Raw genomic sequence first — 16,616 nt, forward strand, 5'->3', positions numbered from 1 at the left:
TATAGGAGTACTATAGGAGTACGATTCGATACTAGATAAAGTAGGAGGTCAACGAGGGTCGAGTCAAAATAGACTAGGTTCTAACTACGGCGATACCGGTAGATAGCCTTACAAAAGCGCTTCCTAAATAAAAGTAGCATCTCTTTAGAGAGCTAATCAGTGTGGGAGAGATCAGTCATCTAATATACTAAATAGAGGCTGTTTAGAAAAGAGTGCAGAAATGAAAGAATTGACAGCTCTCAAAGCCCAGAAGATATAGGCTTTAAGAGCTAGAGGTATATCGAATACTAAGTCGAGTACAGGGTGGGAGCAGGTATTTTACGCGGAAAAATCGTGTGGCATTTGGTACCGGGATATTATACAAAAGTGCATATTACACTTAGTCTATTCATGTGGAGTAGTCTATCCATGTGGAGTAGTCTATCCATGTGGAGTAGTCTATCCATGTGGAGTAGTCTATCCATGTGGAGCTTCTAACTAGGTGAGCACCTTAGATTTCGGCTTCCGCGTTACGCACTTGTCCGAAGTCCGAAAAACCCTCACTCGCCATTTGTTAGCATCTAGATTGTTGAATTTCTGCGCCCTAGTCGCTAGTTTTCTAAGACCTTTCTGACGATAAGGTGGTTTGTGATTATATGCACGTAAATACTTGCTTTCAGAAGACGTCAGTTGGAAGTGTAGTGAATTGATAGCCCGAAAGACCGACTTGACTTAAAGATCGTCTACCGATCGCTTCCAAATATGGGATGGATTCTGCAGGTAAACTAGAGTAACGTGATAGAAGAAATTATTTGGACTTCTTTGTAAGTATTAAAAAAGCGAGCACGGTGGTGCCTAGTTTCCCTCCCCCAACTGAAAAGTGACCATACACAACATGACCTGTCATGATTGCCAAGTTGATTCGGCCTGTGCGAGTCAGCAGCCTCTAAAAGAAAAGGTCGCTATCATCAGCGGTTCCCACGGAGGAATTGGTGCCCAGATCGCGCGAGAACTCTCGGCTAGCGGTGCTAAGATTGTCATAAACTATCCTTCCGCTTCTCGTCAACAACGCGCAGAGGCAGTTGCGGCCAGTTTGCATACCCCTAGCATCGCAGTGGAAGCCGATATCTCTACCCCTGAGGGGCCACGGGATCTCATCAAGGCGGCAGTTGCAGCCTTCGGGACAATCGACATCCTAGTTAATAATGCCGGAAAAGCAGTGGACCTGCCATTTGAGGAGCAGACACTCGAGCACTGGGAGAACTTGGTGAACCTCAACGGTCGAGGAACGTTCCTTCTCACCCAAGCGGCCCTTCCCCACCTCGCTCCTCGAGGATCGCGAATCATCAACATCTCCAGCATATCGGCGAAGGAAGGACTGGCTTTACAAACAATCTTATCCGGAAGTAAAGCTATGGTTGAAAGCTTTACCAAGGTGTGGGCGAAAGAACTACCTCCAAAATACAACTGCACCGTCAACTGTGTATCACCTGGGCCCACGCGTACTGAAGCATATAATGCGGCCAGTGCCAATTTCATGGAAGTTATCAAGCCCCTGGTTGAAAGCACTCCAGTTGCCAGCAGAGCCGCTGAGACAAGCGAGATAGCGTACGCTGTGTTGATGCTGTGTCATCCACGTGCGACGTGGTTGAATGGGGTCAACTTGGTGGTGAGTGGGGGATTAACTGTCTGAATTGGAAAGGATTATTTGTACAACTTATTCTCTCTTTTGAATCCCATGGGCATGTTAGAAAATGAATACATATGATCTCTCTGATGAGACTACGTGTCTCCAGCTATGTGTTCTGCACCTATATTCGCTTGGACCATCATGTTTATAGAAGAGGAGTCCTGGAGCAGGAGCTTATTGAGCTACCTACAAAGATCACAGTTAGTGGTAGGTGTTCGATTTAGAATTTGGTGCCGACGACTCATTCTATATTTTGGATGAGAGCTTCGTCTATTTGAGCTATAAGAAACTGTATTCGCGTGATTAGATGCTGACAAGCTACGCTCTCGCCAAAATGCACTGTATGTAGCGTTCTAGCGTTAATATGGATTGTGATTTTTCTATTCACTAGCATTAGCCTTATAAAATTATAGCGACTCAATCCACTTGAATCAACTAGAGCGATGCCATTTCACTATGATACAGGTATGACTCAAAAGAATGGGTTCTCCGCCGTAATGATCGCTCCGGAGCCCGGAACCAAGACAGCGCGAAGTCCGGGAGTACCCCATCAAGAATCTAAGGGAAGTTTGTTTAAAAACCGGGCGACAAATACATCATTCTGTTCCCGGGCTTCGGGCTTCCTCAGTTCCGAAATTGCGGTACGCCTGCGTGAGTGAAGATAAAAGGATATCATCTGTACACCAACGATGATATACTCTCAGAACTCATCGTAAAAGCAAATTATCTCACCAAAGTACGTTCACATTCTTATTTATGAAGTAATATTCTCTAACAATTTACCTCAGGTTACCATCCATACAATTTTCTCATAAAATGGCGCCTATCCACAAACCCCTCGATCGCTCCACCTCCTTCGAGGCCATGCTATCTGTCACCCCTGCCGTGGGGCCTGTCGTTCTTCTCAATGTCATTTCGCTTCCCCCCGGGGCCGATAAGGCGTCATTTCTGAAGACTTGGAGCCGTAGCGCTGAGGTCCTCAAGAAAGCGCCTGGTTACATCTCCACTCAACTGCACAGCGCTATTGGAGATGGCAACTTTATCGTCAACTACGCCGTTTGGGAGAACAATGAAGACCTAAAGAACGGCTTGGCTTTGCCTGAATTCAGGAAGGTCTGCGAGGACTTCCCGGAAGGTACTGAGTTCCGCGCATCCGTCCTACAGAAAGCCTCCATTCCTGGAGTTTGCGTTGGACTGTGAATCATCCCAACCAACAGCAAAGCAGGCCAGGGGCCAAGGATCAGCGGCTGAAATGGGACGGCATGTATGCAAAAATATAGGCTGGCCCTCTGGGTTTTTGTCATCTGTACCGCTTTTTTCATTGATCAATTCTGTTTTCCATTCAAGTCGCAGCACAGAGTGTTTAATTGGATTTTTCTAGTCCTCCTGTCTCTCCTTTTCATAGTGTCGGACGGATGCGCGCAACGCGCGTGTCATCTGATGAATATTGCATCCTGGGATGCATCCCCATAGAGACAAGTAGACCCTGGCCCTAGATCGAATAGTGCAGACGATAACACATATCTCGAAATCACTGTCCAATTTCATATGAATGATTCCAGAAAAGATTGTTAGTTTTACAGGTCCTTTTGGCGAGTCATGGCTGTCGCAAAACGTACTGCTTCGCATCATTGCGAGGATGAGCTTAACATTAGCAAATAAACATTCTCAACTCTGTCGGTATCCCACTAATACTGGAAGTATGAATGATAGCCCCAGTCGTATTGACGATGCATGTAATTAAAAACATTAATAGGATCGATATACGCCCTTTTTTTGTTCCCTGTATCCTTCTTTGTTTTCACGCGAAAGCTTAAATTTAACCCTCTGAATTCCGAAAGAATCCTTAGATGTGCCGGTCGAATTTCACTAGAAACTATTCTTACATCTTTCTAAGCTTTAGAGTTCTACGCCGTGTGATCCTCGAAGTAAAGAACTAATGGCCTCTTTTTTATGCAGCTCACCAAGTGAATGGAACGAACGCTACACGGAAATAGAAAAATTGAAGATGTTAGGACGAGGATTTATTGTGCTTTTAAGTATTAAGACGTTATATAGGACACTTCGTCGCCCGTCTTGCCTGTCCCGAGACCAAGTTAGGTACCGAAGCCGCAGAACGGTAAAAAAAACAAAAGAATCTCTTACGTGACGCAGTACTGCGGTGAAAACGGCAATCCTCTATATCACAATATCGACGACAGATGAGGTATTCCAGCAGAAACGGACATAAGGCAAGACCGATTATGTACCTAGATAGTATAAAATGAGTGGTCTGTTATGTAAAGTAGGGTTATAAGGGGCTCGTACATAACAATATATTCGGGAACAAAGAACCCAATTCTTTTCAAAAAGCGCTCCAGCAATGGCATTTCTTTGGGTGGAAACTAGGTTTTCTAGGGCCCTAGTCACTCACTAGGTCTAGGTTAGACCTAGGTTGGGTTCTAGATCAAGACCTTCAACCGAAATGGGTCGTGTGGGAGTCTAAGTAGTTATAGATAAATTATTAACTCTAACTAGAATGTCAAAACCCGCTTTTTCAGCAATCTATACGGATATCGATCACTAACTGTATTATGCACTTTTATATGGTATACTTGGTGCTAAGTGTCATATGATTTTCTAGGTAAAATACCCTGTCTCGGCCCTGTACTCGACTTAGTATTCCACAGGTTATAATACGTTGCGAAACTGGTGCGACCACCTACACTCTTGGGCATATTCTCCAGCTCCAATGCCAAAATTTTCTTTAACGGTAAACCTCCAAATCAAAATTGCTTTATCACACGTTTTTTTGCTTCCTTTGCATCAAGCGGAAATGCGTATAGTTGGCTGGTTTTCAGCATTCGATAGTTTACTTCTGTTTTCGACTCAATCATTCCATCATTACCATATAACAGTGCGTATGGGGAGCAACCGATCAAATCGGCAGAGCAGTTACTTTTGTGAGACTTCTGGGCATTCAAAAGAAACCTAAAACGTGATCAGACAAGGAACCAGTGTGCGAAAAATATAGGTTCTCTGGCAGGTCACCAGCGGAGGTGTTTATGCCCGAGACTAACCCCGGATCTTCGACTGAACCAAACGCCGAAAGATCCGGGGGATTCCACGCGGGCCAGGAATAATGCATGCGTGATGAATGCTCCGGAGAGCAAGAAGGCGTTTCAGTGCATGTTGATAGCGGTTGTCGTACATCATTGCCATCGTTCAAATGCTGTGATTCCACTACAGGAAACGAACGGCAGTACTGACGTGCAAGCGTTGATGCAGGGATACGGAAGTTGACCAGCTGTCGCCTCCTGGCCTGGATAGCTCGCTCCTTGAGCTGGGAGACAATTGACCAAATGTCCTTCTGGGCGCATGCGTCTTGCGACTCCCACAGAGAGAAGGCATGATCAATTGCGCGCCAGGCACGGTCCACATCATTTCCCATGGGATGGAGACAGAGCTCCACCAGGACAAAAGAAAGCGCACGCCACTGATTGTTATTTTTGAAAATCCAAGTCCAATTGCCAAGGTTTTTCTGGCTGGTCTCCAGGATGGCTGAGAGCTCGATTACATCGATTGATGTCGCAAAGAGAAACTCACGAATGCTCGCGTTGAGCTCCATGTTCCACATATCTCCGGACATCAACGTGTCATAGACAGAAACTCGCAGTTTAGCGAGCACTAACCAAGAAATAGTAGCGCAGAGCCAATGCACAGTGGCGGATGTGGTAGAATGTCGCAGATATTTTTCGCGCAAACGACGCTCCAGGCCAATTACGTGCTGCTGGCGACTCGCCAACAAATCCTCGGCAGAGATATCGGGTTGTCTGAATGAAGAATATTTCAGGAGACGATAAGTAGCCGTAATCTCGAACCGGATCAGGGAAAAGGTCATATTTGTATAACCCGAGCGTTCACATGGAAAATCTTTGTCTCCGAGAACCAGGTCTTCATCGTTGATGTTTAATGGAAATTTGGTGTCAAACTGCCCATCATGGATTAGAGGCTCAGTACGATGATCCTCAGCAGATTGCACATCTAGCACCAAGATATGCCACCAAAGTCGGCGCGACATCTCAGCATCCATGGGAGAGGTGACGGACAGAGCGCTTTCGCGATGAAACTCCAACTTTTGCGCGAGTCGCAATACGACCGCTGTCATAGTCCATACAAGATGTCCCTTATCATGTCGTCGAATAGAAATAAGGTATAATACGGCAGATTGAAGCAAGGTAAAGTCATGAGAATTGAACAAATCAGCCTCAGTGAGCGCTTGCTCAACAGCCAAACGATACCAAGCGATTGCCGACTCTTGCTGTTCGCCAAGTTTGTCGAAGCACTGGGCGGGTGTCATGCTTATGATCGCAGATAAGTATACGGCAAAAACCAGGGCCTTATCTGCTTTTTCAAGAGTGTCTTCAGACTCATTCACTTGTGCCAAAAGCTTCTCCAGACTTGGCCGATGTACGACGGTCACGAGCGGAGCCACATTCTCCAGGTAGCTTTGCCAGATTGCCTGCCGCTGCAGGGGGTTCGGGCAGATAGATGGCAAGTTATGCGCTACGAGCTTACGGCCAAAAGGTAGCATGCTGTTAATTCCGTGCATTTCTATTTCGATGGCGTTGGCTTGTCCTTGCGAGGAGGCATCGGTGGGATCCCCCGGAGTCCCTGTGGCGTTTGTGTCGGTTGATCCTTCTAGCACAGGATGCGAGTATGAACCTGCCAGCGAGGCAGGTGTTTCATCACGCGGTTTTATATTTTCACTGATATCGAAGATTGCTTGCTCTAGCCGGCGCATTCTCGCTGTCAACTCCGACATCTGACAGTGTCTTTTCTTTTGTGCATTTCGCGCAGGACTTGGAAAAGTGCACTCGACATTGGCTTTGGTGCAGTTCAAACACGGGTCTTGCCGGTTACAACGAATTTTTTTCTGTCGACAGTAGACGCAGCTCAGCGATTTCAGCCTTACAGCTCGCAATGGCGACTCTCGTTGGTGCGCATGGGCACCTCCAGAGACATGGGCCTGCATTCCAAGAGGTCAAGTTGGACAGTCGAGCTTGGCATAAACTGGGAAATACTGATGTGTGGTTGAAACGTCACGATGTACAATCTTTGATATGTTGAACATCAGTGTAGAACGGCCAGAGCCGGGTCACTCTGAGTTCTGAAGAGCGGCGAATGGGTAACACGTGACTACTCCGCGATCTCGAAGGCTTGGCAGTGTATAAATGTTGGTTGATTTATCAAATACTGAGTCGAGTACATAGTGGGAACAGGGTATTTTATGGGGGTGTCAGTCCTAATTCATGGACGCGTTTGGGGTCAGGTGGCCCACTGGCTTACATAGCCCATTCGCTTACCGGTTACGTTGGTCAGATGATGCGTAGTCACCTTGTGTATGTGTTCAGGGGCGTGCTCAATTTCACTTTGAGATCAAAAAGCGGCAAGAGGTGGGCACTAAAATGGAAGGGGAAAGGTCTTGAGTGCTAGACATTACCTGGGATATATGTACTCCATACTCCAAACAAAGCGATTAATATATTTCCGGCTGCCAAGAGCCCCCTATTCCTAGCTCAATTCGTTGTAGACTGGAGGCAGCCAATGATTAGAAGTGAATTTTGACTATAGTATAGAGATTAAGATGTTTTAAAACTATGTTGTATATACTCACTCTATGAATAATAAATTAGAGTATCATTCCGAAGATTCGATTTCTTTGATTGTTGTGAAGTGCTTTACCGCCTACCCGTGCATCAAATCAACATAGCTTAATTGCTGCCTTCGCCCGCTAAGCCACCCTTGGACTTCATTCTCACCTTATTCCCACATTTTTCCAGTCCAAGTCCCCTCAAATCTGTCATTTGTTCGCCATACCTCGTTTCCCATCGTCTCTGCTCGCGACAGATATAGCAGTGCCCTTTTTGTCGACGTGGCCTTGCGATTAATGCCTCAGGGGCATTGTTACTGTGCTACAACACTGAGGCTGTCAGCTTCCCCGCGGCATCATGGCCAGCGGTAGGCCTCCTGGGTCGCATCCAGCCGCTGGCCGCGATGACGACCTGCTGCTGGATTCCGGACCTACGTATAGCACCGGCCAAGGACCCCCCGTGAACGACGAACACCTACTGGAACGCTACAACATTGACGACTCTGAACACCCGTACGCCCAAACACAGCCGCGCCCTTCTGTCTCCTACGATAACTTTGTCGGATCTGGCGCACAGCAGGGCGCAACACAGCATAATGCTCCTTCTGGACCGGCGCATCCGCCTGTCAACCCCGGTCTCCATTCAAATGACCCCTACTCCAACGGCACGCGAGATCGAAGCTACTCCCAGACCTCCGGACTGGACAATTATCGGCGGTACTCTTTAGATGACTTCGACGATGGGCATTCCGGTTATTATGATCTCGACGCGGACGAGGACCGAATTGCTAGTTCACACCACGTCCGCAAGGCAAATGAGCGCAATAGCGTGCTCGGACTCGGGGGTGGATTGATGGGCAAGGCGAAATACATGTTTGGCATGGGGTCATCGCAATATTCGGAAATGGATCTCCCGTTGACGGAATCAGGCGCAAGAAGGGCGACAGTCGGTAGCGATGCTTCTCCGGCGCCGCCAACGAAGCAACGCAAGAAGTTCCACGCGTCCGACCTTAATATCTTTGCACGCAAGGTCGATCCCGCGACACTGGGCCCGCGCATGATCCAACTCAACAACCCACCCGCCAATGCCACCCACAGGTTCGTCAGCAACTTCGTATCGACGGCCAAGTACAACATCTTTACCTTTATCCCCAAATTCCTCTTCGAGCAATTCTCTAAATACGCCAACCTGTTCTTCTTGTTTACCGCTGTCCTACAACAAATCCCAAATGTGTCACCAACGAATAAGTTCACAACTATCGTTCCGCTGGCTATCGTCTTGGCTGTGTCGGCGATCAAAGAGTTGGTGGAGGACTATAAACGGAGAATGTCGGACAGAGGACTGAATTACTCCAAAACCCAAGTTCTCAAGGGATCTTCGTTCCACGATGCAAAATGGGTGGATGTTGTAGTCGGGGATATAGTTCGGGTTGAGTCCGAGCAGCCTTTTCCAGCCGACTTGGTACTGCTGGCGTCATCTGAGCCTGAAGGTCTATGCTACATTGAGACGGCAAACTTGGACGGCGAGACCAATCTCAAAATCAAGCAAGCCATTCCAGAGACTGCACATCTGGTCAGCCCCAGTGATTTGAGTCGTCTGAGTGGACGCGTTCGATCAGAACAGCCAAATAGCAGTCTGTATACTTACGAAGCCACCTTGACTATGAATGCTGGAGGTGGCGAGAAAGAGTTGCCTTTGGCTCCTGATCAACTCCTACTTCGTGGTGCAACGCTGCGCAACACTCCCTGGATTCATGGCATTGTGGTTTTTAGTGGCCACGAGACAAAACTGATGCGAAATGCTACAGCAACCCCAATCAAGCGAACAGCGGTGGAACGAACTGTCAACATTCAGATTTTGATGCTTGTCAGCATTCTCATCATTCTGAGTGTCATCAGTTCTGTCGGTGATCTCGCTATTCGGAAAACCAAATCTTCACAGCTTGCTTACCTCGACTATGGGTCGGTCAAAATGGTAAAGCAGTTCTTTATGGACATCTTCACATACTGGGTGCTCTATTCGAATTTGGTTCCGATCTCCCTCTTCGTCACCATTGAAATCGTCAAATACTTCCAGGCCTTCCTCATCAACTCCGACCTCGACATTTACTACGATAAAACGGATACCCCGGCTATTTGCCGCACATCCTCTCTTGTCGAGGAACTTGGTCAAATTGAGTACATCTTCTCGGACAAAACGGGTACCCTCACCTGCAACATGATGGAGTTTAAACAAGTTAGCATTGCGGGTATCCAATATGGAGATGAAGTTCCCGAAGATCGACGTGCCACCGTGGAGGATGGCGCTGAAGTTGGTATTCATGACTTCAAAACACTCCGGGGGAACCTTCAGTCGCACCCAAGCCAGAACGCTATACGCGAATTTCTCACTCTCCTTGCCACCTGTCACACTGTTATTCCCGAGCGAAACGCCGATGACCCAAATGTGATCAAGTACCAAGCAGCATCGCCGGACGAGGGAGCCTTGGTGGACGGGGCCGCATCGCTGGGTTTCCGATTCACCAACCGAAAACCGAGATCGGTGATCTTTGAGAGTGGAGGGCAGGAGCTTGAATACGAACTGCTAGCAGTATGCGAGTTCAACTCTACTAGAAAAAGAATGTCCACTATCTTCCGGTGCCCTGATGGGAAGGTCCGCGTCTACTGTAAGGGTGCTGACACGGTCATTCTTGAGCGGTTGCATCCCGATAACCCTACCGTGGAACCAACTCTTCAGCACCTGGAGGAGTATGCATCGGATGGTCTACGGACATTGTGTCTGGCTATGCGGGAAGTCCCAGAAAGCGAGTTCCAGCAATGGCACCAGATCTATGAAAAGGCTTCTACCACTGTTGACGGCAATCGTGCGGATGAACTGGACAAAGCGGCCGAGCTGATCGAAAAGGATTTCTATCTTCTTGGCGCCACGGCTATTGAGGATCGCTTGCAGGATGGTGTTCCGGATACTATCCATACTCTCCAGACTGCAGGCATCAAAATTTGGGTCTTGACTGGTGATCGGCAGGAGACTGCAATCAACATCGGCATGTCCTGTAAACTCATCTCGGAAGACATGACGCTTCTCATCATCAACGAGGAGTCGTCAGAAGCCACCCGTGATAGCTTGCAAAAGAAAATGGACGCTGTGCAGAGCCAGATTGTCTCTGGGGACACTGAACCTTTGGCTTTGGTAATTGATGGGCGATCATTGACTTTTGCTTTGGAGAAAGATATGGAGAAGCTCTTCTTGGATCTGGCTGTCATGTGCAAAGCCGTTGTTTGCTGGTAAGTGCCATTGAATTATGGATGCTCTTATTTCCATTCTAACACGTTCTTTAGTCGGGTCTCTCCCCTTCAAAAAGCTTTGGTCGTCAAGCTTGTCAAGCGCCACAAGAAGGCTCTTCTCTTGGCTATTGGCGACGGTGCCAATGATGTGTCTATGATTCAAGCTGCTCATGTCGGAGTCGGCATCAGCGGTGTCGAAGGTCTTCAAGCCGCACGATCTGCTGATGTCGCAATTGGCCAGTTCCGGTTCCTTCGGAAGTTGCTTTTGGTTCACGGGGCGTGGAGCTATTCTCGTATCAGTCGAGTCATTCTTTACTCCTACTATAAGAATATCACGCTCTATATGACTCAATTCTGGGTAAGTTCGACCCTGATGGATTATTTGGAGTGGTATCTGACTTGTTACAGTATTCTTTCCAAAACGCATTCTCTGGAGAGGTTATCTACGAATCTTGGACGCTCTCCTTCTACAACGTGCTCTTCACTGTCCTACCTCCATTCGCCATGGGAATCTTTGACCAGTACATCTCCGCCCGATTGCTGGACCGCTACCCACAGATGTATCAGCTGGGCCAGAAGGGCGTCTTCTTCAAGAAGCACAGCTTCTGGGCCTGGATTCTGAATGGATTTTTCCACTCTCTCATCCTCTACATTGTCTCTCAGTTGCTCTACTACTGGGACCTTCCCATGGCAGACGGCCATGTCGCCGGCCACTGGGTCTGGGGTGAAGCTCTGTACACCGCCGTGCTGGGTACCGTCCTCGGAAAAGCCGCTCTGATCACCAACATCTGGACTAAATACACCTTCATTGCCATCCCAGGCTCAATGGCCTTGTGGCTGATCTTCCTCCCGGCATATGGTTACGCCGCCCCGGCTTTGGGCTTCTCGCAAGAATACTACGGCACCATCCCCGTGCTCTTCAAGTCCCCCATCTTCTACCTCATGGCCATCGTCCTACCCTGTATATGTCTTCTACGTGATTATGCCTGGAAGTACGCCAAACGTATGTACTACCCACAACAATACCACCATGTCCAGGAAATCCAGAAATACAACGTCCAGGACTACCGTCCACGCATGGAGCAGTTCCAAAAAGCCATCCGGAAGGTCCGCCAGGTCCAGCGCATGCGCAAGCAGCGCGGTTACGCCTTCTCCCAGGCCGACGATGGCGGCCAGATGCGTGTTCTCAATGCTTACGACACTACCCGGAGTCGTGGACGGTATGGTGAGATGGCTAGCTCTAGGCCCATGGCGTGATGATTGATTCGCTGTGGGTTGATTATGCATTGTGCATTTGCAAGTGGCGGTTTGTTGTGTTCTTTCTTTTTCTTCGTATGGATCCATACCAAAGGTTGATGGATTTGTATCTTTGTGTACCTTATGCTCTTTTCATTTTCTCCAGGTCGTCCTTATAGCCAGTCGATTGGTGTGGAGGCTGTGACATATTACGTCTTTTTTTTTTCCCCTGTTTGCCTGATGTGGCTGTAGCTGAGTCTTGCGAAACTTAAACATGACATGATTCAGTGACTTCCGTTTCTTATTTGTAACCATAAATCACATAGCAGCTAATCTGGTGGTACTTTCGTATACAACCTCTACCCGGTTGGGTGACTTGAAGTTTCATGCGTCACTTAGTGTTTGTTATAAATATATCAGTACACGTCCCTAATATATGTGTGTTTGTACATCCGATGCTTTTTGTGGCAACCCATATATCCAGCTTTGAAGGATATATATTTTTCCCAAGACCCTGACCAGTATCTATCTTGAGCACCGTTCCTCTGGTGGTCTCCAACCTACCCCCAATCCCTCCATCACAAGTTTCTCCCTCTCCTCCCAGGTCTGCCCATCGTGTTCCAGGTCAACCTGCCTTCCAGTGTTTCGGTCTCGTACACCACTCGAATCAAACTTCAACGATCGTGCCTTCTTCGCATGCCGCCGTAAATCTCTTTGAAAAGTCAAGTCACCAGACCATCCAAGCACCGCACAACCAACCGTTCGCCAAGGCGATATGATAATATCAACACGACGATGAATATTCGGATTCTTCCCCTTATGCCCATTATCCCCCGTAGTCGCATCAAAATGTGGATCTTGCCAGACAACCAGCGCCTTATCCAAAGTATCAAATTTGGTCGTATCATCACCATCAAACGGCAAAGTCTGCTGCTCACGCAGCGAAGAAGTCAAATGCAAAGACAGCGTATGAGTGATATACCGTTCTGCCTCAAGACTCGCAACAACATCGACAACCAGATTCCGAGTCACGGAGTCATCACGATGAGACAGTACAATATCAACGTCGCCACTGAGTTCCTTTCCACGACGATATCCGCCAACGATCACACACTCAATACCATCTCCACCTCCATCTTCCGGCCGGACACGGCTAGCATGATCACGGATTACAGTAGCAATACCCTCGCTCTCGGCACGGGGGACACCTTCCTGGAACTCCTCGTAGAATTTCACTCCAATCTGCTGTACGCGTGACAGCGTGTTCCATCCATGCTCGACGATATCATCGAGATCGCGCCAGCCGCGCTGGTAGAACTCGCGCGCGGTCTTCGCTCCAACGCCCCAGATTTGATAGAACGAGTTCAGAACACGGAGCATGGGATCCGTCTCTAGTGCATCGGCAGCGGCGACGTTCCCGTCGTCATCGGTGTGGTCGCAGTCACCGTGCTGCTGGAACTGCGCGAACAAGTCTGCGATTTTGGCGTTGCATCCTGGTAAAGCGAGGATTTCGTTCGGTCGCTGGATGGGGTGGGGATACGCTGCTAATGCGGCGATGGAGGTACTATAAGCACGCACGCCGATCTCGTCGAGGGTGAGTTCGCGGATTTTTCTTATTTTCACGAGTTGTGAGATGAAGTCTTCGTTTGGGGGGTGTAAGGGTGCCGAGCGTAGGCATGCGAATATGACGTGGTCCCGGACCCAGTCTGGTTGTTGGAGTGGGTTGGCTTCCTCTTTTTCGTGTTCGGAGGTCGTTTGGCGATATAGCGTTGGTCGGGGGCGCTGGGAAGGTCCCTCGGGAGGTTCTTTTGAGCGTGGTGCGTGGATGTGTTCTGGAGGGGGAGTTCGTGTTGATAAACTAGCATCCTGTTTTGCACGCTCGATGATTTGATTTGATTTTTGTGCAAATAGGTCTTGCTTATTTTCTGCCTTTGTCGTGGGAGGAGAGGGGATCTTTCGCCCACGGTAGACAACGAATGGGTCTTGGGATACACATTGGCCGGATGCGATAGAGGTATAAAGCCACTCGAGCTTCAGGACAGTGATTGAATCTTCAATTGCCTCTACCTTTTTCTCTGGAACCAGATGCTTTGAAGTGTCATGTCGAATCGCAAATCCATCCTCGCCCTCAGAATCAGTACTAAGATCAACAATCTCAACGGGGGCATCCTTGGTCCCATCATACTGATCTGTGCGCCTGCGCTTGATGGGGGGCTCCGCGCCACCGCTAGTCAATTTCGAAGCTGAGCTAGGTATGAGCTCCTCTGTCCAAACACCGCGGGTGCGCAGTTCCAGCGCTGCACGCTTCGCGCGCCCGACTTTCCCCAGAACGAGGCCAGCTTCGGCGATATCGTAGGTCAATCTCCCACCATAATCTATCAGTCGGCCTTCAACCTCGTCCAGTTCATTCAGGGAGAGATGCATTGGCAAAATGAAGATGGGTGGTTGGGATGAGAAGATGGAAACATGTTCTGTCTTGTTCCCTAAAGAGGAGGTCAAATCGGCGACCATGCTCGTTAATAGATCCAGAAAAATGGGCTTTTGATAGATCTATGGTGTGAAATCATCATATACGCGAGAAGGGTCTTACAAGGGAGGGTGCTCATTCTTCTGCTGGCGTTGATGCTTTACGATAAACATTGGTTTCAAGGCGAGCAAGTGAGATAGACACCTCAAATATTCAATCTTGTACAGGCAGGTTCATCACATCTCATTTTGACTTTGGCTGAAGCTGTGTTAAAAGGACATCTCGGGAGATTGGATTGACGTCACAGGCGTGACACCTAAGGCACCGATTTATATAAAAATGCGGAAGCTCCAAAGTTAAAATACGACCTCGGGAGACCTCATAGTTAGTACCCTACTATATGGAGACAAAAGTTGATATTGGAGTTGAAGAAAAGCCGGTACTGATCAATTACTTGGAAGACTAACTTGTTACATGAAATTAAACAATGGCCATGAAAGTTCCTTACTGATCTGCGTTCTATGAATTGTCCTGTGAGAACAGAATGCTATGGAGGTATGAGACATGGGATGATTTGTTTTTCCTTTTTCTGTGAACACACCTCCAGGAGCTTGGAACAATGCAAAAGGAATCCTCAAATGTAGGAAATGAAGTAGCCCTCACGTCCAACCTTGCTGCGCAGATATTGAATCCTGGAAAGCCCAATTTTGTGTGCGTCCTGTAATACCAGTCAAGCCTGAGGTAGATGTGTGGAAGATTTAGCTTGTAGTTTTTTGGCTGTAGAGTTTGATCCTGCGGTGGCCTGAGTTGATGGGTTGGATTTTGGCTGCGAGAATGAGCCTGTATGAGCTCCGTCGTTGGGCTTTGGAATAGGTAATGACGTTTTGGCTTGAGCTTCTTGTTGTTGGAGTCGTGTAGGGACCGATATTGGTATTGATGTCTTGATTTCTATTCTCGTTGAGAGTGGAAGGAGCAGGCGACGGCATGGATGGTTGTTGGGATGGGATATGCGGTAGACACTAGTAAGAAGAAGTTCAATCAAGAAGATTGATAATACCGTTTTGTTGTAGGTTTGGGCGCAAGAATTGACGTGAGGGCTGGTGGAGAGCATGGCAGCTGAAGTGAAGTGGTGATTGAAAGGAGGGGGAACATGAGGGGCAAAAGGATGTGCAGTTGGCGAGAAGCCGTTGACGTCCGAGTCGCTTTTCGAGGCCACACCCGGTTGTTGGTTTGCCTGGAGGCAACTCATAGTGGGTGGTATTCAAACTACCGGCCGGAGCGCTTTCACTGCAAGCCTGTCGACCGGAACGGTCTCCGGTTGCTGGATGGTCATTGGTTTCATCGAAATGGATGGTTGATTGAACTTGGTGGTTGATGGAGATGGATGGTTGACTGAACTGAACTTGATGGTGGACTGAATTGGATGGTTGATTGAAGTGGATGATTGACCAGTCTGCCGATTGTCCTGAAGCCGAAGCCCGCCACGGTCAGACTGGTGGATATTATTGATCGAAGTGGGTGGTTGATTGAAGTGGGTGGTTGACTAGTCTGCCGATTGTCCTGAAGCCGAAGCCCGCCACGGTCAGACTAGTGGATGTTGTTGATCGAAGTGGGTGGTTGACCAGTCTGCCGATTGTCCTGAAGCCGAAGCCCGCCACGGTCAGACTAGTGGGTGGTTGATCGAAGTGGATGGTTGATTGAAGTGGATGGTTGATCGAAGTGGGTGGTTGACCAGTCTGCCGATTGTCCTGAAGCCGAAGCCCGCCACGGTCAGACTAGTGGATGTTGTTGATCGAAGTGGATGGTTGATCGAAGTGGATGGTTGATTGAAGTGGATGGTTGATTGAAGTGGGTGGTTGATTGAAGTGGATGGGGAGGGTATGAACATTACTAAAAACTAGTCAGCGAGATTCGTCTTTTGGGAGGAATAAAGGGGCGTTACAAGGAATGCATGTAGTTCAAAGTGACCATGTGGATGGTGACCATGATTGAAGGTGACCATGGAGGAAGGTGACCAAGGTGGAAGGTCCATGGTGGATGGGGTCAAGGTGGATGGTGACCATGATTGAAGGTGACCATGGTGGATGGGGTCATGATGGAAGGTGACCGTGATGGAAGGTGACCAAGGTGGAAGGTCCATGGTGGAAGGTGACCATGACGGAAGGTGCAAGGTGAAACCTTGAAAAGTGGAAGTGGAGACCCAGAGAAAAGAAGAGATGTGAAGGAAGAAAAGAAAAGAGAGAGAAACGGGGGGGGGGAGGGGGTATTTATACCTTTTCAATGGCTGGCTCAAGGCTCGCGGGAAACTGCGGTGGGAGACAAGTTGA

At 48.4% G+C, this 16,616-nt stretch overlaps 7 protein-coding genes across 7 annotated transcripts; 4 read left to right on the forward strand and 3 right to left on the reverse strand.

The window, feature by feature from the left end:
- Nucleotides 1–874: 874 nt before the first annotated feature.
- N7537_002417 (SDR family NAD(P)-dependent oxidoreductase) lies at nt 875–1,672 on the forward strand (the record flags this gene model as incomplete). The annotated part of the gene is made up of 1 exon (XM_056893475.1): nt 875–1,672. The coding sequence occupies one exon, from the start codon at nt 875–877 to the stop codon at nt 1,670–1,672; it is 798 nt and encodes a 265-aa protein (XP_056758470.1).
- An 813-nt stretch (nt 1,673–2,485) lies between these two features.
- Nucleotides 2,486–2,869, forward strand: N7537_002418 (antibiotic biosynthesis monooxygenase family protein; the record flags this gene model as incomplete). The annotated part of the gene is made up of 1 exon (XM_056893476.1): nt 2,486–2,869. The coding sequence occupies one exon, from the start codon at nt 2,486–2,488 to the stop codon at nt 2,867–2,869; it is 384 nt and encodes a 127-aa protein (XP_056758471.1).
- A 1,759-nt stretch (nt 2,870–4,628) lies between these two features.
- N7537_002419 (fungal specific transcription factor domain-containing protein) lies at nt 4,629–6,452 on the reverse strand (the record flags this gene model as incomplete). Its single annotated transcript, XM_056893477.1, has 1 exon — nt 4,629–6,452. One exon carries the CDS (start codon nt 6,450–6,452, stop codon nt 4,629–4,631), a length of 1,824 nt encoding a protein of 607 aa, XP_056758472.1.
- Nucleotides 6,453–7,659: 1,207 nt separating this feature from the next.
- On the forward strand, nt 7,660–11,843 carry N7537_002420 (aminophospholipid-translocating P4-type ATPase DRS2; the record flags this gene model as incomplete). The annotated part of the gene is made up of 3 exons (XM_056893478.1): nt 7,660–10,586; nt 10,641–10,944; nt 10,995–11,843. The coding sequence occupies 3 exons, from the start codon at nt 7,660–7,662 to the stop codon at nt 11,841–11,843; spliced, it is 4,080 nt and encodes a 1,359-aa protein (XP_056758473.1).
- A 504-nt stretch (nt 11,844–12,347) lies between these two features.
- Nucleotides 12,348–14,333, reverse strand: N7537_002421 (type-X family DNA polymerase; the record flags this gene model as incomplete). Its single annotated transcript, XM_056893479.1, has 1 exon — nt 12,348–14,333. One exon carries the CDS (start codon nt 14,331–14,333, stop codon nt 12,348–12,350), a length of 1,986 nt encoding a protein of 661 aa, XP_056758474.1.
- A 714-nt stretch (nt 14,334–15,047) lies between these two features.
- Nucleotides 15,048–15,538, reverse strand: N7537_002422 (uncharacterized protein; the record flags this gene model as incomplete). The annotated part of the gene is made up of 2 exons (XM_056893480.1): nt 15,048–15,308; nt 15,347–15,538. 2 exons carry the CDS (start codon nt 15,536–15,538, stop codon nt 15,048–15,050), a joined length of 453 nt encoding a protein of 150 aa, XP_056758475.1.
- Nucleotides 15,539–15,742: 204 nt separating this feature from the next.
- N7537_002423 (uncharacterized protein) lies at nt 15,743–16,115 on the forward strand (the record flags this gene model as incomplete). Its single annotated transcript, XM_056893481.1, is given in 3 exon segments — nt 15,743–15,807; nt 15,822–15,957; nt 15,993–16,115. The coding sequence occupies 3 exon segments, from the start codon at nt 15,743–15,745 to the stop codon at nt 16,113–16,115; spliced, it is 324 nt and encodes a 107-aa protein (XP_056758476.1).
- Nucleotides 16,116–16,616: the final 501 nt, after the last annotated feature.

The sequence above is a fragment of the Penicillium hordei genome (assembly GCF_028827395.1).
Source record: "Penicillium hordei strain IBT 12815 chromosome Unknown utg000001l_segment0_segment0, whole genome shotgun sequence".
Classification (NCBI taxonomy): domain Eukaryota; kingdom Fungi; phylum Ascomycota; class Eurotiomycetes; order Eurotiales; family Aspergillaceae; genus Penicillium; species Penicillium hordei.